The sequence below is a fragment of the Triticum dicoccoides genome, chromosome 3A, assembly GCF_002162155.2.
Source record: "Triticum dicoccoides isolate Atlit2015 ecotype Zavitan chromosome 3A, WEW_v2.0, whole genome shotgun sequence".
In the NCBI taxonomy this organism is placed as follows: Eukaryota; Viridiplantae; Streptophyta; class Magnoliopsida; order Poales; family Poaceae; genus Triticum; species Triticum dicoccoides.
Genome location: NC_041384.1, coordinates 172,159,106 through 172,182,168, shown reverse-complemented (window position 1 = coordinate 172,182,168; position 23,063 = coordinate 172,159,106). Strand labels below are relative to the sequence as shown.

The following is a 23,063-nucleotide window of genomic DNA, read 5'->3' as shown; positions in this document are numbered from 1 at the left end:
GTACCCATAAGACATCAAATAACTACAGTTAAACCAAACTAAACTAGTTTTTTTTGAAGCTGACCAAACTAAACTAGTCACTGTCGTCGTCCGATAGAACAATGACGACCTCCTTGCCCTTGCCCAGCGAGTGGGTAGCAGCAGCCATGGCCTTGGCCGACGACCTGAGCCAAACTATGTTGGACACGGCGCAGGCATCCCTCGCAAGAGCGCTGCCATGCATCCGCACAAGAAACCGCTCCAAATGGCCCTGCGAATTCCCATGATGTGGGAACCGGCGAGCCTTTTGAGTGAGACAGAGCCTAAACATCAATGCATACCTCTCTGGAGTCTAATGCCAGACCAGCGGAGGGAGTTGGAAGCAATGGAACAGAACACAAAGAAAAAGCTCTCAAACAAGGTAGGGAACGCTGCTGGTTTCATAGATGGAGAAGCTTGCATTCAACAAGGCAGCACAGGAGGAACCGCTTGCGCACGGTTGTCGGTGGGACATTATCCCTGGTTATCTTCAAGATCACCTATGAAGCACCATGGCAACTCACCCAAACAAAGGCACACTGCCTGACAGAAAACAAAGGAAGCCACAACAATCCATAGGAACAACCAAAAAAGACCAACACACACAACAGGAAGAAACAGAGGCACGTGTATTAGTTATAGGTAAACAAATATAAACAAGGACAAGAACCTAATGATAAGATGGAGGCTCTCCAAGCTTTGCTCTAAGGTACTGACGAGAAAAAAAGCTAGTATATGCCTCGCTTTGATCTGGACCTGGTGGAACGCCGGGAACAAGCTAAAGGCTGAGGGGAGGAAGATCGACATTGCCACTCTGGAGTTCAGACGTCTAACGGCTGAACGGACAAGCTGAATAGCATCCGTTTATACCAAGCCCATGAACTTGGGATGAGTAAGATCATGGTGGAAACGGATGCTATTCAGCTTGTCCAAGTTATCAACTCGCCCACCTGTGCTTTTTAGGGAGATTAAATATTCTGCTTCCTAAAACTCTAGCTCTTTCCAAAATAAACATTGCCCTCGGGCCTGTAATAATGTCGGAGACGCTCTAGCGGTATGGGTCGAAGATGGGGCATGCACCCCAGCCCTATGGCCGGGTGTTGTCCCTACCCTTGCCCAGGTCTTTGTTGCCAGCGATCATGCTCGCCACGTTGAGTAACGGAATGAGAAGTTCCCAGTTCAAAAAGACTCATAGCTCTCTTTATTTCAACTCATAAGGAGTTGCTGCAGTTCTTCGCTCGCTTCATTTGTCAACCTCCTTTGCAGAGCAACCTGCTTCACTCACTCAATTTTCACTTTATTTTTGAGAAGTTAGTTATATTAGTCGAAGCATACAGGTCACCAATATATCATCTAATTATTTATGGATTAAACATTTGCAGCAACTTGGTTAGGTCTAATAGCCGATTCATGATGCCTTAGTGGTGATTATACACCAGAACAAAGATATCTCTGCTGATGCCCGGTCTAAAAAAGATCAACAAGTTCAGGGATACAAAAGGTGGTATCCGGTAACATGCTGGGGTTACCAGCTCTCTAGCAAAGCCTACAAGTTTTTTTTTTCTGGGAAGGTGATGCCTACAAGATATTGAAACAGAGAGACTACAAGAACAGATCTCAACAAGCTCAGGTCACTCTAGCCTACGCCGCTTGGACTCAGGCGTGTCGCCGCCACCGACTTCAACTTCAGTTTGGCAAGTTGAGACTGCAGCGGCATCAATGATTTCTTGATTTCCTCCTGCGTTTAGCTTCTCCGCAACGGCATCCGCAGCTGTAAATAGATTGACGTCGCATAAAGATAACAGGATGGATAATTAATAGTAGTACCCAGAATTGGGCGAGTTGGAACCCAGTTCCAGTTCAGCATGTCCTCTTTTGTTACACTAATGGAAGCTGAATCGAAACAAAAGTGCAGGAGCTGGCACATGCACCCAGATAATTATTACCAACAAAAAACATCCTAATACGGTAATTCCTAGTAGTTTGGTACTGCAACAAAAGAGGGGAACACTAAAATTGAAGAAGCCAAACTCTTCGTAAGGGAATACAGTGAAATAGTACCTCCTTAAACATGTATTAATTAAAAGTTTGCATATATATGAATATGATGAAGGGCAACAGAGTGTCTTTACAAATATAATCTGGCTTCAAGCAAGTGCATGAAAAATAGCACGTCATCCTTATACTACTACCTACTAGCACACTACAAGTAAGTGAGAACTATACTACAGATGTTTTAAAGAGCTACACACTGATGTATGGATTCCTAGAGACAAATTTTATCAGAAATGTCTGTGTATACAGTGAAGTTCAACAGATACCTACCATCTTTGGAAATAGTATTAAACTAGTCCATCTTTTCTTTTGCGGGGGAAACAAACATCTTAAATGTTAAACTGCATCTTACAACCCAGGAAACAACATGAAAACTATGGAAGGAATACCATATGACAATTTACTTCCATAGTCTTGCCTGCGTCCTGTGCATAAGGCTTTGCAAAAAAGTCATTGGCAAAATTAGTGGATACAAGTGTGCTTCTATTTAGAAGAAGAAAGCTAGAACTCACTGGAAGTGTCAGATCTAACAGCAAGCGGTGCTTTACCCTACAAAAATCCAATTTAAGCCCCTTACAGCGTCACTAAATTAAAACAAGCTAAACTAACACAGCCTGAAATTTCCAACATTAGCATCCCTTCTCTCCCACAACTTAATAAATGTTAGACTTAATTCAGTTTATGTTACACACCAAGATGACACTATACATCTCTCGCAATGTTAACACAGAAACACACCATTTCCATTCACTAAACAAGTACTAGTAACAAGAACCTACAAAGAGGGCAAACGGCATAATTACCTGAGCGGAGAGCCGGTGGCAGCCTCCAAGCGTGAACGAAACGGGTGGCGATGCTTTTGCTGGATAGCTCCTCAACCAGCTCGTAAAGCTCGCACTGCACGACCCTGCGGTCAGGCACGTCGACGCTGAACAGGTGCCTGTCCAGGAAGAAGTAGACCACGTCGGGGTCCCTGGGATGGATGAGCGCGAGCACCGGGAGCTGCCTTGTCAGACGAGTCGCCTTGAAGCTCGCATCATTAAAGATCTCCGAAAAGGTCGCTTCATACTCCAGCGTCCACTCGGTGGAGTCCGGATCGGCGAGCGTCCACACGCTGATCTGTGCAGAGCCGAAGCTGCTACGGTTCTTGTACATGTCCACGAACCGCAGCTTGCCGCGGCTGACAGCGACGCGGCGGTACTTGTCGAGCACTGCACAATCTACCCCGTACTTGAGCGCCTTGCGCGGCGGGAGTGGGACGAAGCTCAGCACAGGCGCGTCCGCGAAGGGGTCGCAGGTGATGAGGCCCCAGGAGAGGTCGACCCACCAGAGCCTCCCGGAGTGCGAGACCACGCCGTTGGGGGTCAAGGGGCGGGATGGAAGCGGGTAGGCGACGGTCTTCCTGTCCCACTGCCCGGATTGCGACGAGAAGCAGAGGAGGTCGGCCTGCTCGCCGCCGGCGACCGGCTGGAGCTCAGCGACCATGTAGCGGCCTGCGCCCTCGGGGGAGGCGATGAGGCCGAGGCGGCCCGGGTTCATGATGCGCTCGGGGTTGGGGAGCGGGAAGGCCGAGGCGGATTTGGAGTCGAGGACGAAGTAGCCCGCGACGAATGGGCGCCAGCAGACCTCCTGGCGGCCGGGGAGGTCGACGATGGCGGGGCCCGCGGCGGGGCCCTGGGAGGCGTGGAGGAGGAGGAGGCCGGAGCGGTCGACGGCGAGGACGGAGGGGAAGTTGTCGGAGGTGGTTTGGCCCGGGAAGATGCGCGGGGGGATGGTGAGGAGCGCGACGCGCGGCGGCGGCGGCAGCGCGAGGGAGAGGTCGGCGCCCGGAGGAAGATCGGCGTCGGCGGCCGACACCTTGGCCACGCGGCCCAGGATGACCCACGACGGCGACGCGGACGCCATCTCGGCTCTGAATGCCCTGGACCCGGACGTGGTGGTGCTGGCGGCGGCGGTTAGGTTTCAATCATCAAGGCTTAAAGGGTGGCGTGCTTAAGGGGGCGAGCAAAGCATGCGAGCGGAATGGCTCGTCTGGAACGCGCATCCGGGTCCGATCGGTCGCACGCTGACGCAATCAGTCGGCTTTTTTTTTTGAACATACGACCGACTGACGCAATCAGTCGGCTTGATCAGGCGGAACACAGGACCTAACTTTAAGAAGGGAAAAAACATAATCAACTTTATTCCTCAAATGAAAGCCATATCGTTTTGTTAATGCAAAATACTTTATTTTTTTATTTTTTTGATGTAATGCCATCAAGAAATATCGTTTCCAAGAAGATTGGAAACAAAGTCAGGGATTAAGATGATGTTTGTTTCTCTAGTCCTAGGACTTTTTCTAGTCCCTGGGACTTTTTAAAAAAGACTCTCAAGGAGGTGCTTCTAAGGATTTTTAGCAAAAAATCCCAAAAAAGTTCCACCCTGTTTGGTTTGGTAGGGACTTTTTCTAGTCCCTGCACCAAAAAGTCCCTGGAAACAAACACCACCTAACTCATCCCAAAGACCAGAGGATCTTATCTAAAAGAATGCCTACCTAATATGTTTGAATGTGATCCCGGCAAGGTCCAAAGCCATCTCCTTACATTTCATAACGACCATCACATCTGATCCCATGTATTCATCCATTAGCTTGATCGAGTCCGCCCTAAAAGAACAGTCCGACTCTATCTCCACCTTACTACACCCCAGGTTTACACACAAGAACATATGATGCGTTTGGTAGCCTGCATTAGGCCCAGCCAGGCCCACGCAGGATGAAAATGAGATGTTTTGATGCATGTCTTTACTGTTTGGTCCGCATAGCACGAACCTCAAAGCACCCCTCAGCCTGGCCCGCTAGGAACGTCCGATTCGGCCGTTTCCAATGAGCCAGGCTCGAGCGATGCAGGGAAGGTGAACGCCGCGTCGCGTAGGGGAGGGAGATGGCGGGAGCGATGGCGCATCTCCGAAAAAGCGGCGGGACGAATTCAAGTCACCGCCCGCAATTCGGTCGCCCTATATATCGAGGGTCACCGCCGCGGCAAAACTCCCGCCACCATTTCCCCCCTCTCGAGCTTTCTCTCCGGCGCGGATCCACTTCGACGTCGAGGTAAGCGGCGCATCTACTCCGGCGACCGGTTGACTGCGCCGGGGGTCGACTCCTCCTCCTCTCCGACGTGCCAGGCACCTCCTCCGCGGCCGTTCCGATGGCCTCTGTAAGTTCAACCACCACCTCCTCTCTTCTAGTTCTAGCTAGATCTGTCCATGTGCTAAGGTTAGGTCGTCCGATCTGTTTGACTGTGATGGTGTAGTAGCTAGTTGTGACGGATTTGGAGCATGCTAGGGGTTGTTTCCATGTGGGCAAGTGTTTGTAGTTAGTGGTCATCGATGAATCGGTGGTATGCTAGTGTGCAAGTGTTGAACAAGATTATCCATGTGTCCATGATTAGTGCTCTGTTCTCCATGATTAATGCTCTGTTATGTTGTGGTATGCTTGTGCATGTGTTACTACTAGTTTGATATGTCCATGATGTAATGCTAATTCGATTTGTCCAAGATGTAATGCTAGTTCGATATGTCCAAGATGTACTGCTAGTTTGATCTGTCCATGTTGTACTGCTAGTTCGATCTGTCCATGTTGTACTACTAGTTCATACTGTCAACGTGTAGTGTCTTGTGGTGTTGATGACACTTACGTTTGTAGGACATGACCACCCAAGAGTTTAGTCAGGCCATCGTGTTGTCCGAGAGCCAGTTCCCGCCCTCCTACGTCGAGGACTCCCAGCCTCCTCTGGAACAGATGCCTCTTGATTCAGAGGTTTTCGAGGTGCCGCCTATGGTTTCTCCATTTATGCTGGCTCAGCCCAATGTTGTTGCTCATGCTGCTGCTCTTAAGGCAGCAGCAAAGGAGAAGAAGGATGGCAGGGGGAAGATCATGAAATGGCAGCCGTTCCTCTCCACTTTTGTGCTTAACAAGATGTGTGAGATCATAGCTAGTGGGGTGAGGACTAACAAGGGTTTCAAGGAGGTGCACTTGAAACCTTGTTGCAAAGCAGGTGTTCGACTTCTGTGGATAGGAGGTCACCTCGACCCAGGTGTAAAACCACCTGAGGAAGTGGAGAGCTCGATGGATCCAAGTGTCCAAGCTCAGAGACCTTAGCGGTGCTTCATGGGATGAGGACACCTGCTCGATCCTTCTAGAGGCAGAGCACTACCAAGGCCACGTCGCGGTTAGCTCGCAAACCATGCCATTCTAACAGACCAGCAGTTCAAGCCTATGAACCATTGCCATACTAACTAACCTGTCTGCCCTGTTTCTTCTTAGGCTCACCCCAAGGACGCTGAGTTCCTCAATACCCCTATCCAGAACTACCACTAGATGCAGCAGATCATCTCCTTCGGGCTGGCAACCAGCAAGCATGCCATGGGCTCTGGTCAGCCGCTTGGCTCGCCGATGCCGGAGTATCCAGACACCCAGGAGTCAGTGAAGGAAATATGCCCTAGAGGCAATAATAAAGTTATTATTTATATTTCCTTATATCATGATAAATGTTTATTATTCATGCTAGAATTGTATTAACCAGAAACTTGATACATGTGTGGATACATAGACAAAACATTGCGTCCCTAGTAAGCCTCTACTAGACTAGCTCGTTAATCAAAGATGGTTAAGTTTCCTAACCATAGACATGTGTTGTCATTTGATGAACGGAATCACATCATTAGGAGAATGATGTGATGGACAAGACCCATCCGTTAGCTTAGCATGTTGATCGTTCAGTTTTATTGCTATTGCTTTCTTCATGTCAAATACATATTCCTTCGACTATGAGATTATGCAACTCCCGGATACCGGAGGAATACCTTGTGTGCTATCAAACGTCACAACGTAACTCGGTGATTATAAAGATGCTCTACAGGTATCTACGAAGGTGTTTGTTGGGTTGGCATAGATCGAGATTAGGATTTGTCACTCTGAGTATCGGAGATGTATCTCTGGGCCCTCTCGGTAATGCACATCATAATAAGCCTTGCAATAAATGTGACTAACGAGTTAGTTGAGGGATGATGTATTACAAAACGAGTAAAGAGACTTGCCGGTAACGAGATTTAACAAGGTATGAAGATACCGACGATCGAATCTCGGGCAAGTAACATACATATGACGAAGGGAATAACGTATGTTGTCATTACGGTATGACCGATAAAGATCTTCATAGAATATGTGGGAACCAATATGAGCATCCATGTTCCGCTGTTGGTTATTGACCGGAGAGGTGTCTCGGTCATGTCTACATAGTTCTTGAACCCATAGGGTCCGCACGCTTAATGTTCGATGACGATTTGTATTATATGAGTTATGTGATTTGGTGACCGAATGTTGTTCGGAGTCTCGGATGAGATCGCGGACATGACGAGGAGTCTCTAAATGATCGAGAGGTAAATATTCATATATAGGACGATAGTATGCAGACACCGGAAGTGTTCTGGGGGTACCGGGTACGTATCGGGTCACCGGAAGGGGGGGCAACCCCCGACAAGCTATATGGGCCTAATGGGCCAAGAGTTGGACAGACCATCCCCAAAAGGGGCTGGTGCGCCCCCTATAGGCTGAATAGGAGGAGAAGGAAAGGAAGGGAAGGGGGAAGGAAATGGGAGGATTCGGCCTCCCCCTTTCCTTCCCCTCTCCCCTCTCTTTCCTTCCACCTCCGATGGATATGGAAGGGGGGAGGCTGTCTTGGAGGTGGAGCCCAAGTAGGATTACTCCTACTTGGGGCGCCCCTTGCAGCCCCTCTCCCTCTCCCACCTATATATATATATGTGGGGGGGGGCACCGCTAGAACACACAACATTGATTCCTAGCCATGTGCGGCGCCCTCCTGCACAGTTTGCGCCTCCGGTCATATTGTCATAGTGCTTAGGCGAAGCCCTACGCGGATCACTTCACCATCACTGTCACCACGCCGTCGTGCTGATGAAACTCTCCCTCGACACTTTGCTAGATCAAGAGTTCGAGGGACGTCATCGAGCTGAACGTGTGCAGAACTCGGAGGTGTCGTACGTTCGGTACTTGATTTGTTGAATCGAGAAGATGTTCGACTACATCAACCGTGTTAAACTAACGATTCCGCTTTCGGTCTACGAGGGTATGTGGACACACTCTCCCCCTCTCGTTGCTATGCATCTCCTAGATAGATCTTGAGTGATCGTAGGATTTTTTTTGAAATTGCATGCTACGTTCCCCAACAGTCAGACACTATCAATGTTGATGCTCCTGAGAAGGATGCTGAGCACTGCCAGAGCAGGCCAAGGCCTCCCACCACTACCCCCCATGCTGCCCACACAGCCAAGAAGTGCAGCCACCACCGAGCCTACCAGAAAGCCAACCATGGAGTCGGCCATCTAGGACCATGATACGTCTCCAACGTATCTATAATTTATGAAGTATTCATGATGTTATATTATCATTCTTGGATGTTTTACAATCATTTTATAGAAACTTTATATCATTTTTTGGGACTAACCTATTGACCCAGTGCCCAGTGCCAGTTGCTGTTTTTTTGCTTGTTTTTTACATCGTAGGAAATCAATATCAAACGGAGTCCAAACACCGTGAAATTTTTTGTGGATTTTTTATGGACCAGAAGACATCCATTGGGCCAGAGCAGCACCTGGGGGGTGCCCCGAGCACTACAAAAAAATTCACTTCCGTGATGATACGTGTTTGTCACAGTAGGTCATGTTTTCTGTCATGCATGTACATCCATGACAAATTTATGATAAAATCAAAATAGTCATACCTGTGCTGTCGTAGAAGTGTTCCATGACATTACCGAAATTATCATCATGGAAGTGTCCACTTCCATGACAATAAATCGCACATCACAGAAGTGCTTTCATCAAGGGTGACCGACACATGGCATCCACCGTAACGGAACGTCGTTAAGCTATCGGGTCCGGTTTTGGATCCGATAACCCGTTAACAGCCCTGACCAATGGGGATTTTTAACGTGTAAAAATCTTCATTGGCTGGAGGAAACATGTGTCGGCTCACCGATGGGACAGATGTCATCCACTCATTGGACCCAAAGCGCCTATGATACCCTAACACGTGGCACGGCACAACAGAGGCCAATTCCTGTGAAAAGGCCGGCCTGTTTGACTTGGTCAAAAGGTGGTGGGCCGGCCCACGGCAAGCCTGTTAACGGCCTGTTCGCATATAGCCCATTTATAGCCCGCTATCCCAGGGCCCGTTTACACCCTATCCGAATTAGGCCCAATAGCATCATCTGGGCCGTCCAATATAATTCCAGCCCGTTTTAACTTCCGGCCCATGTATGGCCCATGATGTCTTTCAGCCCATATGAGGCCCTTAGTAACCCTTGGCGCCTTAACGGCCCGTGGTAAAACTGGCCCGTAATGAACAGTGTATCACTTTATACCCATTAATGGCCCATTATTCCGTTGGGCCGTTTCCAGCCCATGATATCTTTCGGCCTTCTCAGGGCCCATTTATTCTTGGGCTCATTTCCAGCACTCGGTTACTTACGGCCCGTTACTGTCATTTTCTGCTTGTGGGCCAAATTCAGCCCGTGGTTACAGTCGGCCCGTTTGTGGCCCGTTAATACGTTGGGCCGTTTTCATGTCGAAAAAAACCCGTTGGGCTGTTTTCATAGAGTTATCAAATACGGCCAATAAATGGCCTGTTATTGTCCACGAATAGTACGACCCATGATTGGCGAAATGACGATGCGCCCCGTAGAAGGCCCACGGATCCTACGGCCCGTAAAAGGCCCATGGATCGTACGGCCCATAGAAGGCCTATCGTGGTTTTGTCACGGCAGATGTCCTCATGAAAGGACTTAGTCGTGGAGCCATCACTACAGGTTAGCTTGAAGGGGTTAAAGCGGACACAGGGACGCAAGAGAGTTTATACTAGTTCGGCCCCTTCGATGAAGGTAAAAGCCTACGTCTAGTTGTGATGGAATTGATGGGGTTTCGATGACTAGGGAGCAAACAAGCTTCGCCTAAGTCTCGAGTTGTTGTCTGTTGTCCTTGAACCGCCGCCGGTTGTCCCCTTATATACATGGGTGACGCCCGTCGGTTTACAGAGTCCCAACACCGACTCATAGACGTGTCCGGTTTGGTCTCCACTTATTCCTAACTTACAATACAAGTTACATACCGACGCCGGTTTACGGCTACAAGCCTTAAACCGATTATGGGTCTTGGGCCCTCATCTACCTTCATGGGCTTTAACATACTTAACTACTGATGAAGTTAACCCGGCCCAAATAGGCCGGTTTACACCCAATAGTAATATCCCCAACATTAGGCCCCAGATTGATTTGAACAGGTTCATGTCAATCTTTAGCAAAAACTTCGTCTTCAACATCTTCTTGTAGTTTGGTGAACCGCCGTGATGTCATCTTCTCTGATTGTTGTAAACCGGCGTGATGTCATCTATCATAAAGAAACTATCCATGATACCTTCTTGTTTAATAGATCTGCGATAATTGAGGCGACAACTCCGTGTCCAACTCGCGGCCCCTTGATTTTCACGCCTGACACATGTCCCTTGCCTTATAAATAGGACCGAAGGGTCATTTCTTTTTCCCCTTCGCCCCTTCTGCTTCGTCTTCCTCGCATCGTCCAGCTTCGGAGCTCCGCCGCCGCCGTCGACTTCTGCACCAACTTTGGCCGCTGCATCACCCTGAGCGTACCAGAGCACCGCGGCGATCTTCCGCGTCTTCCTCAGCCCCGGTAAGTCTTCTATCCTTTCCATTATAGATCTGTTCTAGGGTTTCCATGTTCTCTAGCGTTCATCGCTTGCTTCTTGTTCATATGATAGATCTTTAGACGAGTCTGTGAATCCTTGCTCTGTGTAGCAGTAGTTTTTATCCTCCGTCTTCACTTCCACATGTTAAGACCATAGATCTTATCCGTACCTTCGCTCATTGATTCGGCACTGCTCCTTTCAGGCCTTGAATATTTATCTCTTTTATGAACGTGCTCCAGATCCAAAGCTGTAGTATAATCTTGTGAAATCTGTTTTTGTGTACTTACTCATGTGCAATCTTAACTGTTCAATGTTTAGACCAGGCGGTTTAACTTTGTAGAAAAATTGACAAACCGGTATATACCATTAGTCCCCTTGTTGAACCGCCAGAATTCCTTAGCCAGGCACTGCAGCTTCGTAAAAACATCTGGTTTATAAATAACTGCCTCCGGTTTAGTATGTATGTGTCAGGGTATACCTTCCAACATGTTCTTGAACCGGTAATTACTACCTTGCAGACTATGGCCAAACAAGTGTACGAGTGCAACTGGGTTCCGTCTCGCGTGACCGAGACTCAACTGAATAATTTAGTCAAAACTGGCGCTTAAGCAGACAAGATGTCATTCACTGGAGGGTCCCTGGCCTAGAATGTCCTCCCACGCCTCAAGAGGGAGAAGTTGTTGTTTTTGCTGATCATTTAGCCCGGGGCTTCAATCCTCCCGGTTCAAAATTTTACCGGGATGTCCTAGCCAATTTCCAACTCCGTCTGCAAGATACCGGCCCAAACTCTATAACCAACATCTGTCACTTCCAAGTGCTATGTGAGGTGTTCTTTCAAGAGGAGCCCACAGTTGAATTATTCAGAGACTGCTTCCATCTAAACCTCTGCACTGAATTTACTGACAGTCCCAATACAGAGTTAGGCGGTATGGCAATTCAAAAGAGGAAAGAGGTCACTTACCCTCACGCCAAACTGCACAGCCATCCCAAAGAGTGGAATCAAACGTGGTTTTACTGCAAAGATACCTCTCCTTCTGATGAAAATCCTTTGTCGGGTTACCGTCTGGAGCGGCTAAGCAACACGCATCCCTTCCCACAAAGGCTGAGTGCCAAGGAGAGAAGCAAATATGCTCCTCAATTATCCAAACTCAGGGCCTTCATGGCTAATGGGTTGACAGGGGTTGACCTTGCTCGCTGCTGGATATCTTGGAGCATATTGCCCTTAAGCCAGCGCTCCGGTTTGATGTGCGAATACACAGAAAGTGTCAGGGACCCTCTACGACACATTGATATACAGCTCACAGATGATGAGGTTACGGAGTCTGTGAAAAAGATATTGAATGAACCGGAAGTTGCCTGTGCTCAAACCGGCCTGCCTTCCTTTTGTGCCATTAACAAACCGCCAGCTATAAGGCTCATACCTTATACTTTTATGGAACCTGTCTATGTTCAAAGCACCCTTTGTTGACCTTAACATCTTTTAAACAGGGCGATGATCTGTTTTGGAGCAAGAAGCCTCCACAAGAGAAACCGGAGAAGCCAACCCGACCAAAAACCAGAGTTGTCAAGAGACCGGCTAATAGGAAGAAAACCACCGCATCCTCTGATCCAGCAGCTGATGATGATGTGGGTAACCCGGACCTTGAGGTAGAGCTTGACTCACTTGGTTTATTTTTCACACGCCTTATTGACAATGATCATTGCCAGGACGATGCTGAAGTCAGTCATGCTGATGCTGTAGAGGTAATCACTCTCTCCTCCGATTCAAACCCTTTACCTTCACTAAAAATCCGTCGGGCAAACCAGAAAGTTAAATTTTCTCATCCTATTGCTTATTTGGACCCAAACTTTCTTGTGAAGACACAATAGCATGAAGCTCGCCGCACAACTCGGCACAGCGGCCAGGTAGTTACCTCCGCCGGTTTACCGAACAGTCCAGTTCAGAAACACCGTTCAGAGGTCTCTAACTCTCTTGTCAATGCTTGTCCCAAAGTGGGTTGTTTTCGTCAACCTCTTAATCCATCTGACTCCGATTATCAGGGCACCTCTCATTCGTCTTCCGGCGAGTCATCAGCCACCCAGCTTCCACCACTCAAAACGGTGCTTGGGTGAGACATATTCCTTATAATATTTTTGATATATATTATTTTCAATGTTTGCTGGACTGATCCATATTGTTCCTTTCAGGGCCAAGCCTAGGCCCAGCAAGAAAGCTCGTCTGGACAAAGCGGCACAAGAAAATGTTGCTCCTGAACCGGAAAAAATACCAGATCCCGAAGAACCCATCCGTGATGATGTACTGAATGACCCACCATCGCAAGACCATGACTTCGTCGCTGAAGAAGCATATATTGATACCACAGGCCCTATTGATCAGCCCACAAGCCATGTATGGATTGACAGAACAATTAGTCCATCGAAGCAAGTTGATAAACCGGCGACTCCAGTACGAACCGGCGAAGGAAAAGATGATGATGTTGTTATCACTGGCATTGGTCGTACCGAGCCAAGCAATCCTGTCGCTTTATCCAAACACACTGCCAAAGATGAGTTTGCTGCAATTGGCAAGGGCAAATGGAATGCCGATTTGGCCACTTACGCCGCTCTGAACACCCAAGATCTCCATTCCGGCTATCTGAACCAGCTATACACCAGCCGTGACTATGAAGCTGGTCTGGTTAATATGATGAAGGACAAATATGAGGTAATTTCCATATGCTTCTCTGCTTGTATATTTCAATCTGTCAACTCCAATAGCCCCCAAGTGACGGTTTACGATATCAACTTAAACCGGGACTTTCCAATGTGAACTTCAACTTATCTGAATTTTGCTGACGTAGCCCCCAAGGGCCGGTTCAACTTAATGCAGTTAAACCGAGACTTTAGGTAATAAAGATTGCAGCATCAGTAGTTATTGAGCAAATAGCCATTAGCCCCCAAGTGCGAAGTTGAATACTTGTATTGAGCTTGGGACTTTGTAAAAATTTGTAGGATGAAGAGCAAATATGCATTAGCCCCCAAGTACCAAGGGCATAACTTGTTATGTGGTTGGTACTTCAATTCTGTACCATCATCTGAATCAATTTATTATCTGTATGCAGGTTGAGTTGAGCAAAAGAGAAAGCGAAATCGCCGATTTGCAAGAAAATCTGAAGTCCCAACAAGCTGAAACCTCTAAGGCGAAAGAGGAATTAACCAGCGCTTTAAGCGTCATGGAAAAGCTTAAGGAGGGCTACAACAAAGAGCGGGCGGATTGGGGCACTGAGAAAGCCGCTTTAACGCAACGAGAAGAGAATGCCGAGGCTGCACTCAAACCGGTAGTGGATGAATTGACCGGTGTAAAGCGGCAAGTGCATGCCATGACCGCTGCTGTCTTTGGTAAGCCTTTTTGATTTCTGAAGTAACAAGGCCTTCTCATGTAATTGCTGGTTTATTAATCCATTGAATGATACATGGACACGCATTGGTCACTTGGGGTTAGATGTGCAGAAGAAATTCAAAGCCGCTTATACATTGATAGAGCAATTGTATACTGGTGCGCAGCGGATCATCTGTACTGCTTCCCACAACAACCCGGCGCCCACCTTGATCCAGGACACTATTAAAAGGTTGTCTATGCTTCCTGCCCGGGTTGAAGAGCTGAAGAAATCTGCTGCTCGAACCGGTGCTATCAACGCCTTAATCCGGGCAAAAGCGTGGGTGCCGGATTTTGATCCTGTTGAAGCGGCCCAGGCCCCAGCTTTAAGGAAGACGGGACAGAGTTCAGTGAAGAGGATCTTCAAGCAATAAACCGGGAGGTGCGCCCTTTGGCTTGTCAATTGGTTGAAGAGGAAAATTTATCTCGCTATCAAGCCCAATATGATGACCAAAACAAACGAGTGGCTGCACCAATTCCTGAAGCGGAGAATCTTATACCCCCAATCCGTAAGCATACTTACGCTCCTGACATTGAACCGTCATTGCTGATCAATGATGAAGCTGTCTTTCAAGCATTAACTAGAATCGACTGGACAACTATTGATTTCCAGCCGCTGGGTAGAGAAGTAGAGGTTGAAGCGGCGCGAGATGACCCGCAACCATCAGACCAGGCTGGTGACCAAGCATGAACCGTAAGACGGTTTAAATTACTGCTCTTTTGTGTTACGCAGAAAACAATGATCTTATCTGGGCACCGTGTTGCCTTGTAATAGGCTAGCCGATACACTTGGTTTTGATATGCCTTCGTGCATAGTTATTGCAACTTATGCTTCCTTTGAATCATCAACCTTTAAACTGTTTTCTGTAGTCAACAAACTTAAAGCGCTACCACGACTGTACCACCAGGCGGGTCATAATATCTATGTATATGAGATCAAAGATAATATCTTAGATTGAAACATATGATCAAATATTGAGATATATAATACCTGCCATCGTAGGGCATGAAGTTGGCTGGGCCAATCTTGAAGCGGAGTTTAAGAAACCCACGCTTGTTGGAGGAGAAAATAGCTCCTGTGTATATAAGGTCGGTTTACAATGTAAACCGCTCCGGGTTACGATAAACACCAGTGTTACTCCATAATAGGATGTTAACAAAATAAATCAAACCGGGCAAATAGACTCCGGATTAGAAATTGACCGTGTTCCGTCAATTGACAGTCAACCCGGTTTAATAATTGTTGGTTTAAGACGCAACAAAAGAAATATTTATCAAAAGAGAAATAAAATTCAAACAAAGGCAAAGGTAAAACCATTTGCAAAAAGAGGCTGTTGAGCCGATCAAGTGGCATTCCCATGGTCAGACACGACCAAGCCCCCAATAGGCGTAGCTATGGTTCAAGTCAGCCAGGTCCCCAAATGATGCAGTGGCATTATGCCGATCAAGAGGTGTAGCGATGGTTCGGGTTCGACCAAAGCCCCCAAGTGATTCTGTGGCCTTAGGCCGATCAAGAGGCGTGACTGGTTCAGACGTGACCAAGTCCCCAAGTGATTCTGTGGCTTTCGCCTATCAAAAGGTGTTGCATTGGTTCGGACACGACCAAGCCCCCAAGTGATATAATATGAAGCTTTGAAAAGCTAACTCAAGGGGTAAACCGGAGGCTCCTTTAAGACAGAAAACTCCGTGTAACCACACATGATGTAAAAAGAATAGAGACCCCGCTTTAGCTGAGGCTCCGGTTTATTGCATTGATCATAATATATACATTGTCATAATATGTACATAAGTAGAGCCGATGGCTCAGGTATAATAAGGCCGAAGATAAGCTATGTTCCACGGCCTGTTGGTCTCCTCCTCTGATGTATGTGAATCTTTATGCTCTCGAATATCGATCAGATAGTATGACCCGTTGTGCAGATTCTTGCTGACCACGAAAGGTCCCTCCCAAGGTGGGGATAACTTGTGCATATCAGTCTGGTCTTGGATGAGCCGAAGCACCAAATCTCCTTCTTGAAAGGTTCTGGTTCTAACTCGGCGACTGTGATAGCGACGAAGATCCTGCTGGTAAATCGCCGAGCGGGCAGCTGCTATGTCACGCTCCTTGTCCAACAGGTCCAAAGCATCTTGCCGTGCTACCTCGTTGTCCGCTTCAACATAAGCCGCTACACGAGGTGAGTCATGACGGATGACACTAGGGAGAACCGCCTCCGCTCTGTAGACCATGAAGAACGGCGTGTATCCTGTCGATCTGTTGGGCGTGGTGTTGATGCTCCATAATATAGATGGCAACTCTTCAACCCAACAACTCGGTGTCCGTTGCAAAGGAACCATAAGCCGGGGCTTGATGCCTCGCAAGATCTCTTGATTAGCCCTCTCTGCTTGGCCATTGGACTGTGGGTGAGCCACTGATGAGACGTCAAGCCGGATGTGCTCACGTTGACAGAACTCCTTCATAGCGCCCTTGGATAGGTTGGTACCATTATCAGTGATGATGCTGTGTGGAAAGCCAAACCGAAAGATCACCTTTTTGATGAATTGAACCGCCGTAGCTGCATCACACTTGCTAACGGGCTCTGCCCCTACCCACTTTGTGAATTTGTCAACCGCCACTAAGAGATGGGTTTTCTTGTCCTTAGACCTTTTGAAAGGCCCAACCATATCCAGCCCCCAAGTTGCAAATGGCCAAGTAATTGGAATCATCCTCAATTCTTGAGCCGGCACATGAGCGCGTCTTGAGAACTTTTGACAGCCATCACATCGTCTGACCAAGTCTTCCGCATCAGCATGAGCAGTCAACCAATAGAAGCCGTGGCGAAACGCCTTAGCCACCAAAGACTTTGAACCGGCGTGGTGACCACAATCTCCTTCGTGGATCTCACGCAAGATTTCACAGCCTTCCTCAGGAGACACACAACGTTGAAACGCCCCTGATACACTGCAATGATGCAACTCGCCATTGATAATAGTCATGGACTTGGATCGCCGGATTATCTGCCTGGCCAGAGTCTCATCCTCTGGTAACTCGCCTCGGTTCATGTATGCAAGATAGGGAATCGTCCAATCCGGGATGACGTGAAGAGCCGCCACCAATTGAGCCTCCGGATCAGGAATAGCCAAATCCGCTTCACCAGGGAGCTTGACAGACGGATTATGCAGAACATCCAAGAAGACATTAGGCGGGACCGGTTTACATTGAGAACCCAACTGGCTTAAAGCGTCTGCCGCTTCGTTCTTCCGTCGGTCCACGTGATCCACCTGATAACCTTTGAAGTGACCTGCAACAATATCCACCTCATGATGATATGCTGCCATGAGCGGGTCCTTAGAATCCCAAGTACCAGACACTTGTTGAGCCACCAGGTCCGAATCACCAAAGCACTTAACCCCGCTTAGATTCATCTCCTTAGCCATCCGGAGACCATGGAGTAAAGCTTCGTACTCAGCTGCATTGTTAGTACAAGGGAACATTAAGCGGAGAACATAACAGAACTTATCACCTCATGGGGAAGTTAACATGACTCCAGCCCCCAAGCCCTCCAATTGCCTCGACCCATCAAAATGAATAGTCCAATAGGTGTGATCCGGCTTCTCTTCAGGTGCTTGCAGTTCTGTCCAATCATTGATGAAATCCACAAGTGCTTGAGACTTGATCGCCGTCCGAGGTACATATTTCAACCCGTGAGGTCCAAGTTCTATAGCCCACTTAGCAATCCGGCCAGTTGCTTCCCTGTTCTGGATTATATCTCCCAAAGGAGCAGAGCTGACCACTGTGATGGGATGACCTTGGAAGTATTGCTTAAGCTTCCGGATTGCCATGAAAACTCCATATACCAGCTTCTGCCAATGCGGGTACCTTTGCTTGGACTCAATAAGCACCTCACTGATATAGTAAACCGGACACTGAACCGGATATTCCTTGCCCGCCTCCTTGCGCTCTACCATGATAGCTACGCTGACTGCGCGAGCATTAGCTGCCACATATAATAGCAGTGGTTCCTTGTCAATTGGAGCAGCAAGAACAGGCGGATTGGCTAACTGCCGCTTTAAATCCTCAAACGCTTTATCAGCAGCAGAACTCCAGACGAATTGATCCGTCTTCTTCAGCATCTGATACAAAGGAATCGCCTTTTCACCGAGGCGGCTGATAAACCGGCTCAACGCGGCAATCCGGCCTAACAAGCGTTGAACATCATTGATACTGTAACATCCCAAATTTGCAATTTGGAATGTTATACATTAGATCATCATGCATATCATATTTTCTTGCATTTTGGTTGATCCTAGAAATTTCACGCAACTCAAGGACCCTCGGAGAGAGTTGGAGATTTCGTTATTTTCATATTTGAGAGTTTTCTCGAATTTTGAAAAGAGGATCATTTGATTTATTTATTTTGTCTTCAATAATTTTTCCGATATCAAAATAATCAAAATATGAGAGAGGGAATAATATGACTTTCCCAAAATTTAGGAAAAATGAAGATTTAATAAATAGATCAATTTTGTTTGCCGGAGTTTTATTTGCATTTTATTTGGATAGGGAAAAATGCGCGTTTTCGAAAATTGCATTTTAGGTCCGTAGAAAAGTTCATTTTGTTCGGCTCATTTTTAGGAGTCGGGGAAAATTTACTTTAGATTTTTCGGAGTTCGTTTAGATCTCTTTTTGTTTTTTTTTTCTGCGCGCTGAACCATTTATATAAAAAAAGACTTACCGCAGGCCAGTCGGGCCAAGGCCCAGGCCGGCCACAGCCCCAGCCGCCGCTGCGCCCCTGCGCCCAGGCGCGCCAGCGCAAGGCCAGGAGGCCGTCGCCTCGCCTCTTGCTCTGGCCGAATCCTATTAGGATTCTAGGCCGTAGCCCCCTCCCTTTTCCTTTATTCCGTTTTTCTTTTTCATCTAGGATTCCTATTCCTAGTCTAATTCCTTGCCCCCTACCCCAAGTCTCCTTACCCCTCCCCAATATAAATTCCCAAGCACCCCTCTCTAAATCATCAAACCCAAAGCCTAGAGCTCCACCCCACGCCGCGCCCCACACCCCACGCCACGCCGCGCCGCCACCCCACACCCGCCGCCGCCGCCTTTAGCCGCCGCCGCCGCAGCTAGCCGCCGTCGCCGCCCTACGCCGCCGCCGCCAGAGCCCCTCGCCGGAGACCTCGCCGGAGGTTGCCCCGCGTCTCTTTTCCTCGGATCGTTTTCTTCTAATCGTTCCGATTCTTTTTTTCTCTTCCGATTCGTTTTCTTTCCAGTTCTTTTCTAAACCATTCCGGTTTTCTAGATCGGTTTTTCGATCGGTTTTCTTCTCCGAAACGCTAGATCGGATTCGTTTTCTTCTCCGATTTAGTTGCCTTTTGACCGTTCGCCGGACCGTTCGTCTCAACGAACGTGATCACCGATTTTCCCCGGTTAACGAACGTCCGTTCGTTTAACCGTTCTTCGTTTTCTTTTCGTCGGATTTATTCCGCGATCGTGATCTCAGATCCGATCTTCGTTCTAGTTTATCTTCTCGCTCGTTTATCGGAATCAGGTGATTCAAGCGCCTGGAGTTTCATTGCGAAACCGCCGTTCTGTCTAATCAACTTAAACAAGTTTTTGCCCCGGTAAAATTTGACCTAGTTTCAACTTGCTAGAACCGAGTTGTTTTCTTTCGCCGTTTGTTTTTCCGTCGTCTGTTCGGTTCTTTCTTTCTTTGCAACCGGAGTTCTTAAGTTGAACTACCTGGTTCGTTCTCTTGTTCGAGTTTTACCTGTGCATTAGATGAGTACTTATTGTATGCTTGTTGTTTGTCTGTGATAGATTACCCGGATTGCGCCGCCTGTTACTTCGAAACCCTAAGACTCGCGGATCATCAGCAAGGCAAGTAACACTTTGATCATACCTTTTCTACAACCCATGTTTTATTGCATTAGATCAATCCTCTCACATTGCATGATTAGGATCTAATTAAATTGTGGGATGGGAAGTAGATGAGGTAGTACCTATTGCCTGTATTATTATGAAACCTTTGGGAGTTACTTCTGCGTTTGCTTATTATGCCATGCTATGCTAGTAGACGTGGATTGGGTGAGTGATATCCATGACAGATGTGAGTTGATAATTTTAATGGTTTATCTAAGGTGGCAACTTAAACACACATCTGGGTGGATTGAGGCACCTGATGTCTATCAGGACTTGCCTGTTTTTTTTCGGACCGCCACCCAGGCTCAAAGGGATCATAAGATCTTTCATGCTAGAAACTTTCGTGTGCAGCCACATGCTACTATGGGCTCTGGCATAGTTGACTAAGTCGTGCGAACTCTTACGGGGTGGACTAGCAGATGTAGGGGTTGTAGGTGGTACGGTCTACCCCACAAGTAAGGTGCTAGCGCTTCTGAAAGACTATGTCTCGGTCATCCGTTTCTCAAACACCATGTAGTGCGAGAAAACAAACGGAGGCGATCGAGTCATGTGGGGAAAAGTGCGCAAACCTCTGCAGAGTGTACAAACTAGTCATGATTAGCCGTGTCCCCGGTTATGGACAACTTGAGTATCTAGTACTTGAATATCATGTGAATCTCATCATGTTACTTCTAATTAATATTGTTGGGTTTTAATTATTTTTAATTGGGATTGAGAATGCTGTCAACCATTCTCAATGTTTCACAACCACCATGATAGTTAAATAAATTTATTCCTTTGCAGTAGGGAAAAATTGGCTTTACGCAAAACTGTAACCATAGAGCTTTCCACCAGCCAAACATGCATATAGTATAGCTGTTTCATTCCATTACTCTCTATGTGTTACATTGCCAGCATATTCCATGTGCTGACCCGTTTTCGGGCTGCAACGTTAATGTTGCAGACTTTTCAGACGATGATTGAGGTGTTTTTAGGTCGTGGTTCTATACTCAGTGATGCCGCTGGAGTTGATGGACCCATTTATCTTCCAAGTCTTCCGCTGTTATCTTTATAATATGGCCTTAAGCCATATTTATTTTTATAAGTTCTTTTTGAGCCATCGATGTAATAAGTGTGTGATTGCAACTCTGCTGTAAAGCCTCGATGTACTGTGTGGTGTCAGCATTACTGATCCAGGGATGACACCGTAGCACAGTAGACGTGATCCATTCGGGTCAGGTCGCTACAGATACACTTCGGTTTAGCCAAAGAGGTGATAGTTGTGATCTTCTCCGGATTAGCCTCAATTCCCCTGTTGGACACCAGAAAACCCAACAACTTGCCCGCCGGTACACCAAAGACACACTTGGCCGGGTTGAGCATCATCTTGTATGTCCGTAGGTTATCAAAGGTTTCCTTTAGATCATCAACCAAAGTTTCCTTCTTCCTTGACTTAACCACAATATCATCCACATAGGCATGCACATTACGGCCAATCTGCTTATGTAGGCAATTCTGTACACACCGTTGATAAGTTGCCCGGGCACTCTTGAGCCCAAAGGGCATAGACACATAGCAGAAGGCTCCAAAGGGAGTTATGAACGCCGTCTTCTCATGGTCCTTGACTGCCATCTTAATCTGATGATAACCAGAATATGCATCCAGAAAACTCAAACGCTCACAACCCGCCGTAGCATCAATAATTTGATCAATACGGGGTAGGGCAAAAGGATCTGCTGGACAAGCCTTGTTAAGGTCTGTGTAGTCCACACACATGCGCCAGGTGCCGTTTTTCTTAAGAACCAGCACCGGATTAGCTAACCATTCAGGATGGAAAACTTCAACGATAAAGCCAGCCGCTAAGAGCCTGGCCACCTCCTCTCCAATAGCTTTGCGTCTTTCTTCATTGAACCGGCAGAGAAACTGTTTCACCGGTTTGTACTTGGGATCAACATTAAGAGTGTGCTTAGCGAGTTCCCTCGGTACACCTGGCATGTCAGAAGGCTTCCATGCAAAGATGTCCCAGTTCTCACAGATGAACTCGATGAGCGCGCTTTCCTATTTCGGATCCAAGTTTGCACTGATACTGAACTGCTTGGACGAATCGCCAGGTATGAAGTCAACAAGCTTAGTCTCAGCAGCCGATTTGAACTTCAGGGCCGGATCGTGCTCCGTAGTTGGATTTTTCAATGGAGACATGTCTGCCGGATCAACATTATCTTTGTAAAACTTTAACTCCTCCGTGGCACAAACAGAGTCAGCATAGGCCGCATCACCTTCTTCACACTCCAAAGCAATCTTGCGGCTTCCATGAACAGTTATCGTTCCTTTGTGACCCGGCATCTTGAGCTGTAAATAGACATAGCAAGGCCGTGCCATGAACTTAGCATAAGCCGGTCGCCCAAACAGGGCATGATACATACTCTGAATTTTCACCACTTCAAAGGTCAACGTTTCTGATCTGGAGTCATAGTCATCTCCAAAGGCCACTTCTAGGGCTATCTTACCAACAGGATATGCTGATTTGCCAGGTACCACACCGTGGAACACCGTATTAGATGGTTTAAGATTTTTATCTGTTAACCCCATACGGCGGAAGGTCTCATAGTATAGGATGTTAATACTGCTCCCTCCATCCATGAGCACCTTGGTGAATTTATAACCTCCCACCTGAGGCGCCACCACCAACGCTAGCTGACCCAGATTGTCAACCCGGGGAGGGATATCCTCTCTGCTCCATACGATTGGCTGCTCGGACTAGCGTAACTAACGGGGCACCGCCGGTTCAACAGAATTTACTGCCCGCTTATGCACCTTTCGGTCACGCTTATCCAAGTTGGTGGTGAAAACATGGTATTGCCCACTGTTTAACTGCTTTGGGTGACTATGATAACCTGACTGCTGCTGCTGATTGTAACCACCCTGGCCGCTTTGATTACCTTGGT

At 47.4% G+C, this 23,063-nt stretch overlaps 1 protein-coding gene across 1 annotated transcript; it reads right to left on the bottom strand.

The window, feature by feature from the left end:
* Positions 1-1,440: 1,440 nt before the first annotated feature.
* LOC119267744 lies at positions 1,441-4,046 on the bottom strand. The gene is made up of 2 exons (XM_037549180.1): positions 2,877-4,046; positions 1,441-1,789 (listed from the first exon to the last, which is right to left on the bottom strand). The coding sequence occupies exons 1-2, from the start codon at positions 3,976-3,978 to the stop codon at positions 1,650-1,652; spliced, it is 1,242 nt and encodes a 413-aa protein (XP_037405077.1). The 5' UTR covers positions 3,979-4,046; the 3' UTR covers positions 1,441-1,649.
* Between the last annotated feature and the right edge of the window lie 19,017 nt (positions 4,047-23,063).

Excerpts from the sequence above, each read along its gene's own strand:
- LOC119267744 (XM_037549180.1), bottom strand. The coding sequence starts at position 3,978 with ATGGCGTCCGCGTCGCCGTCGTGGGTCATCCTGGGCCGCGTGGCCAAG. Across the intron at positions 1,790-2,876 it reads GCCACCGGCTCTCCGCTCAG|CTGCGGATGCCGTTGCGGAG; the intron begins GTAATTATGCCG and ends ATCTATTTACAG.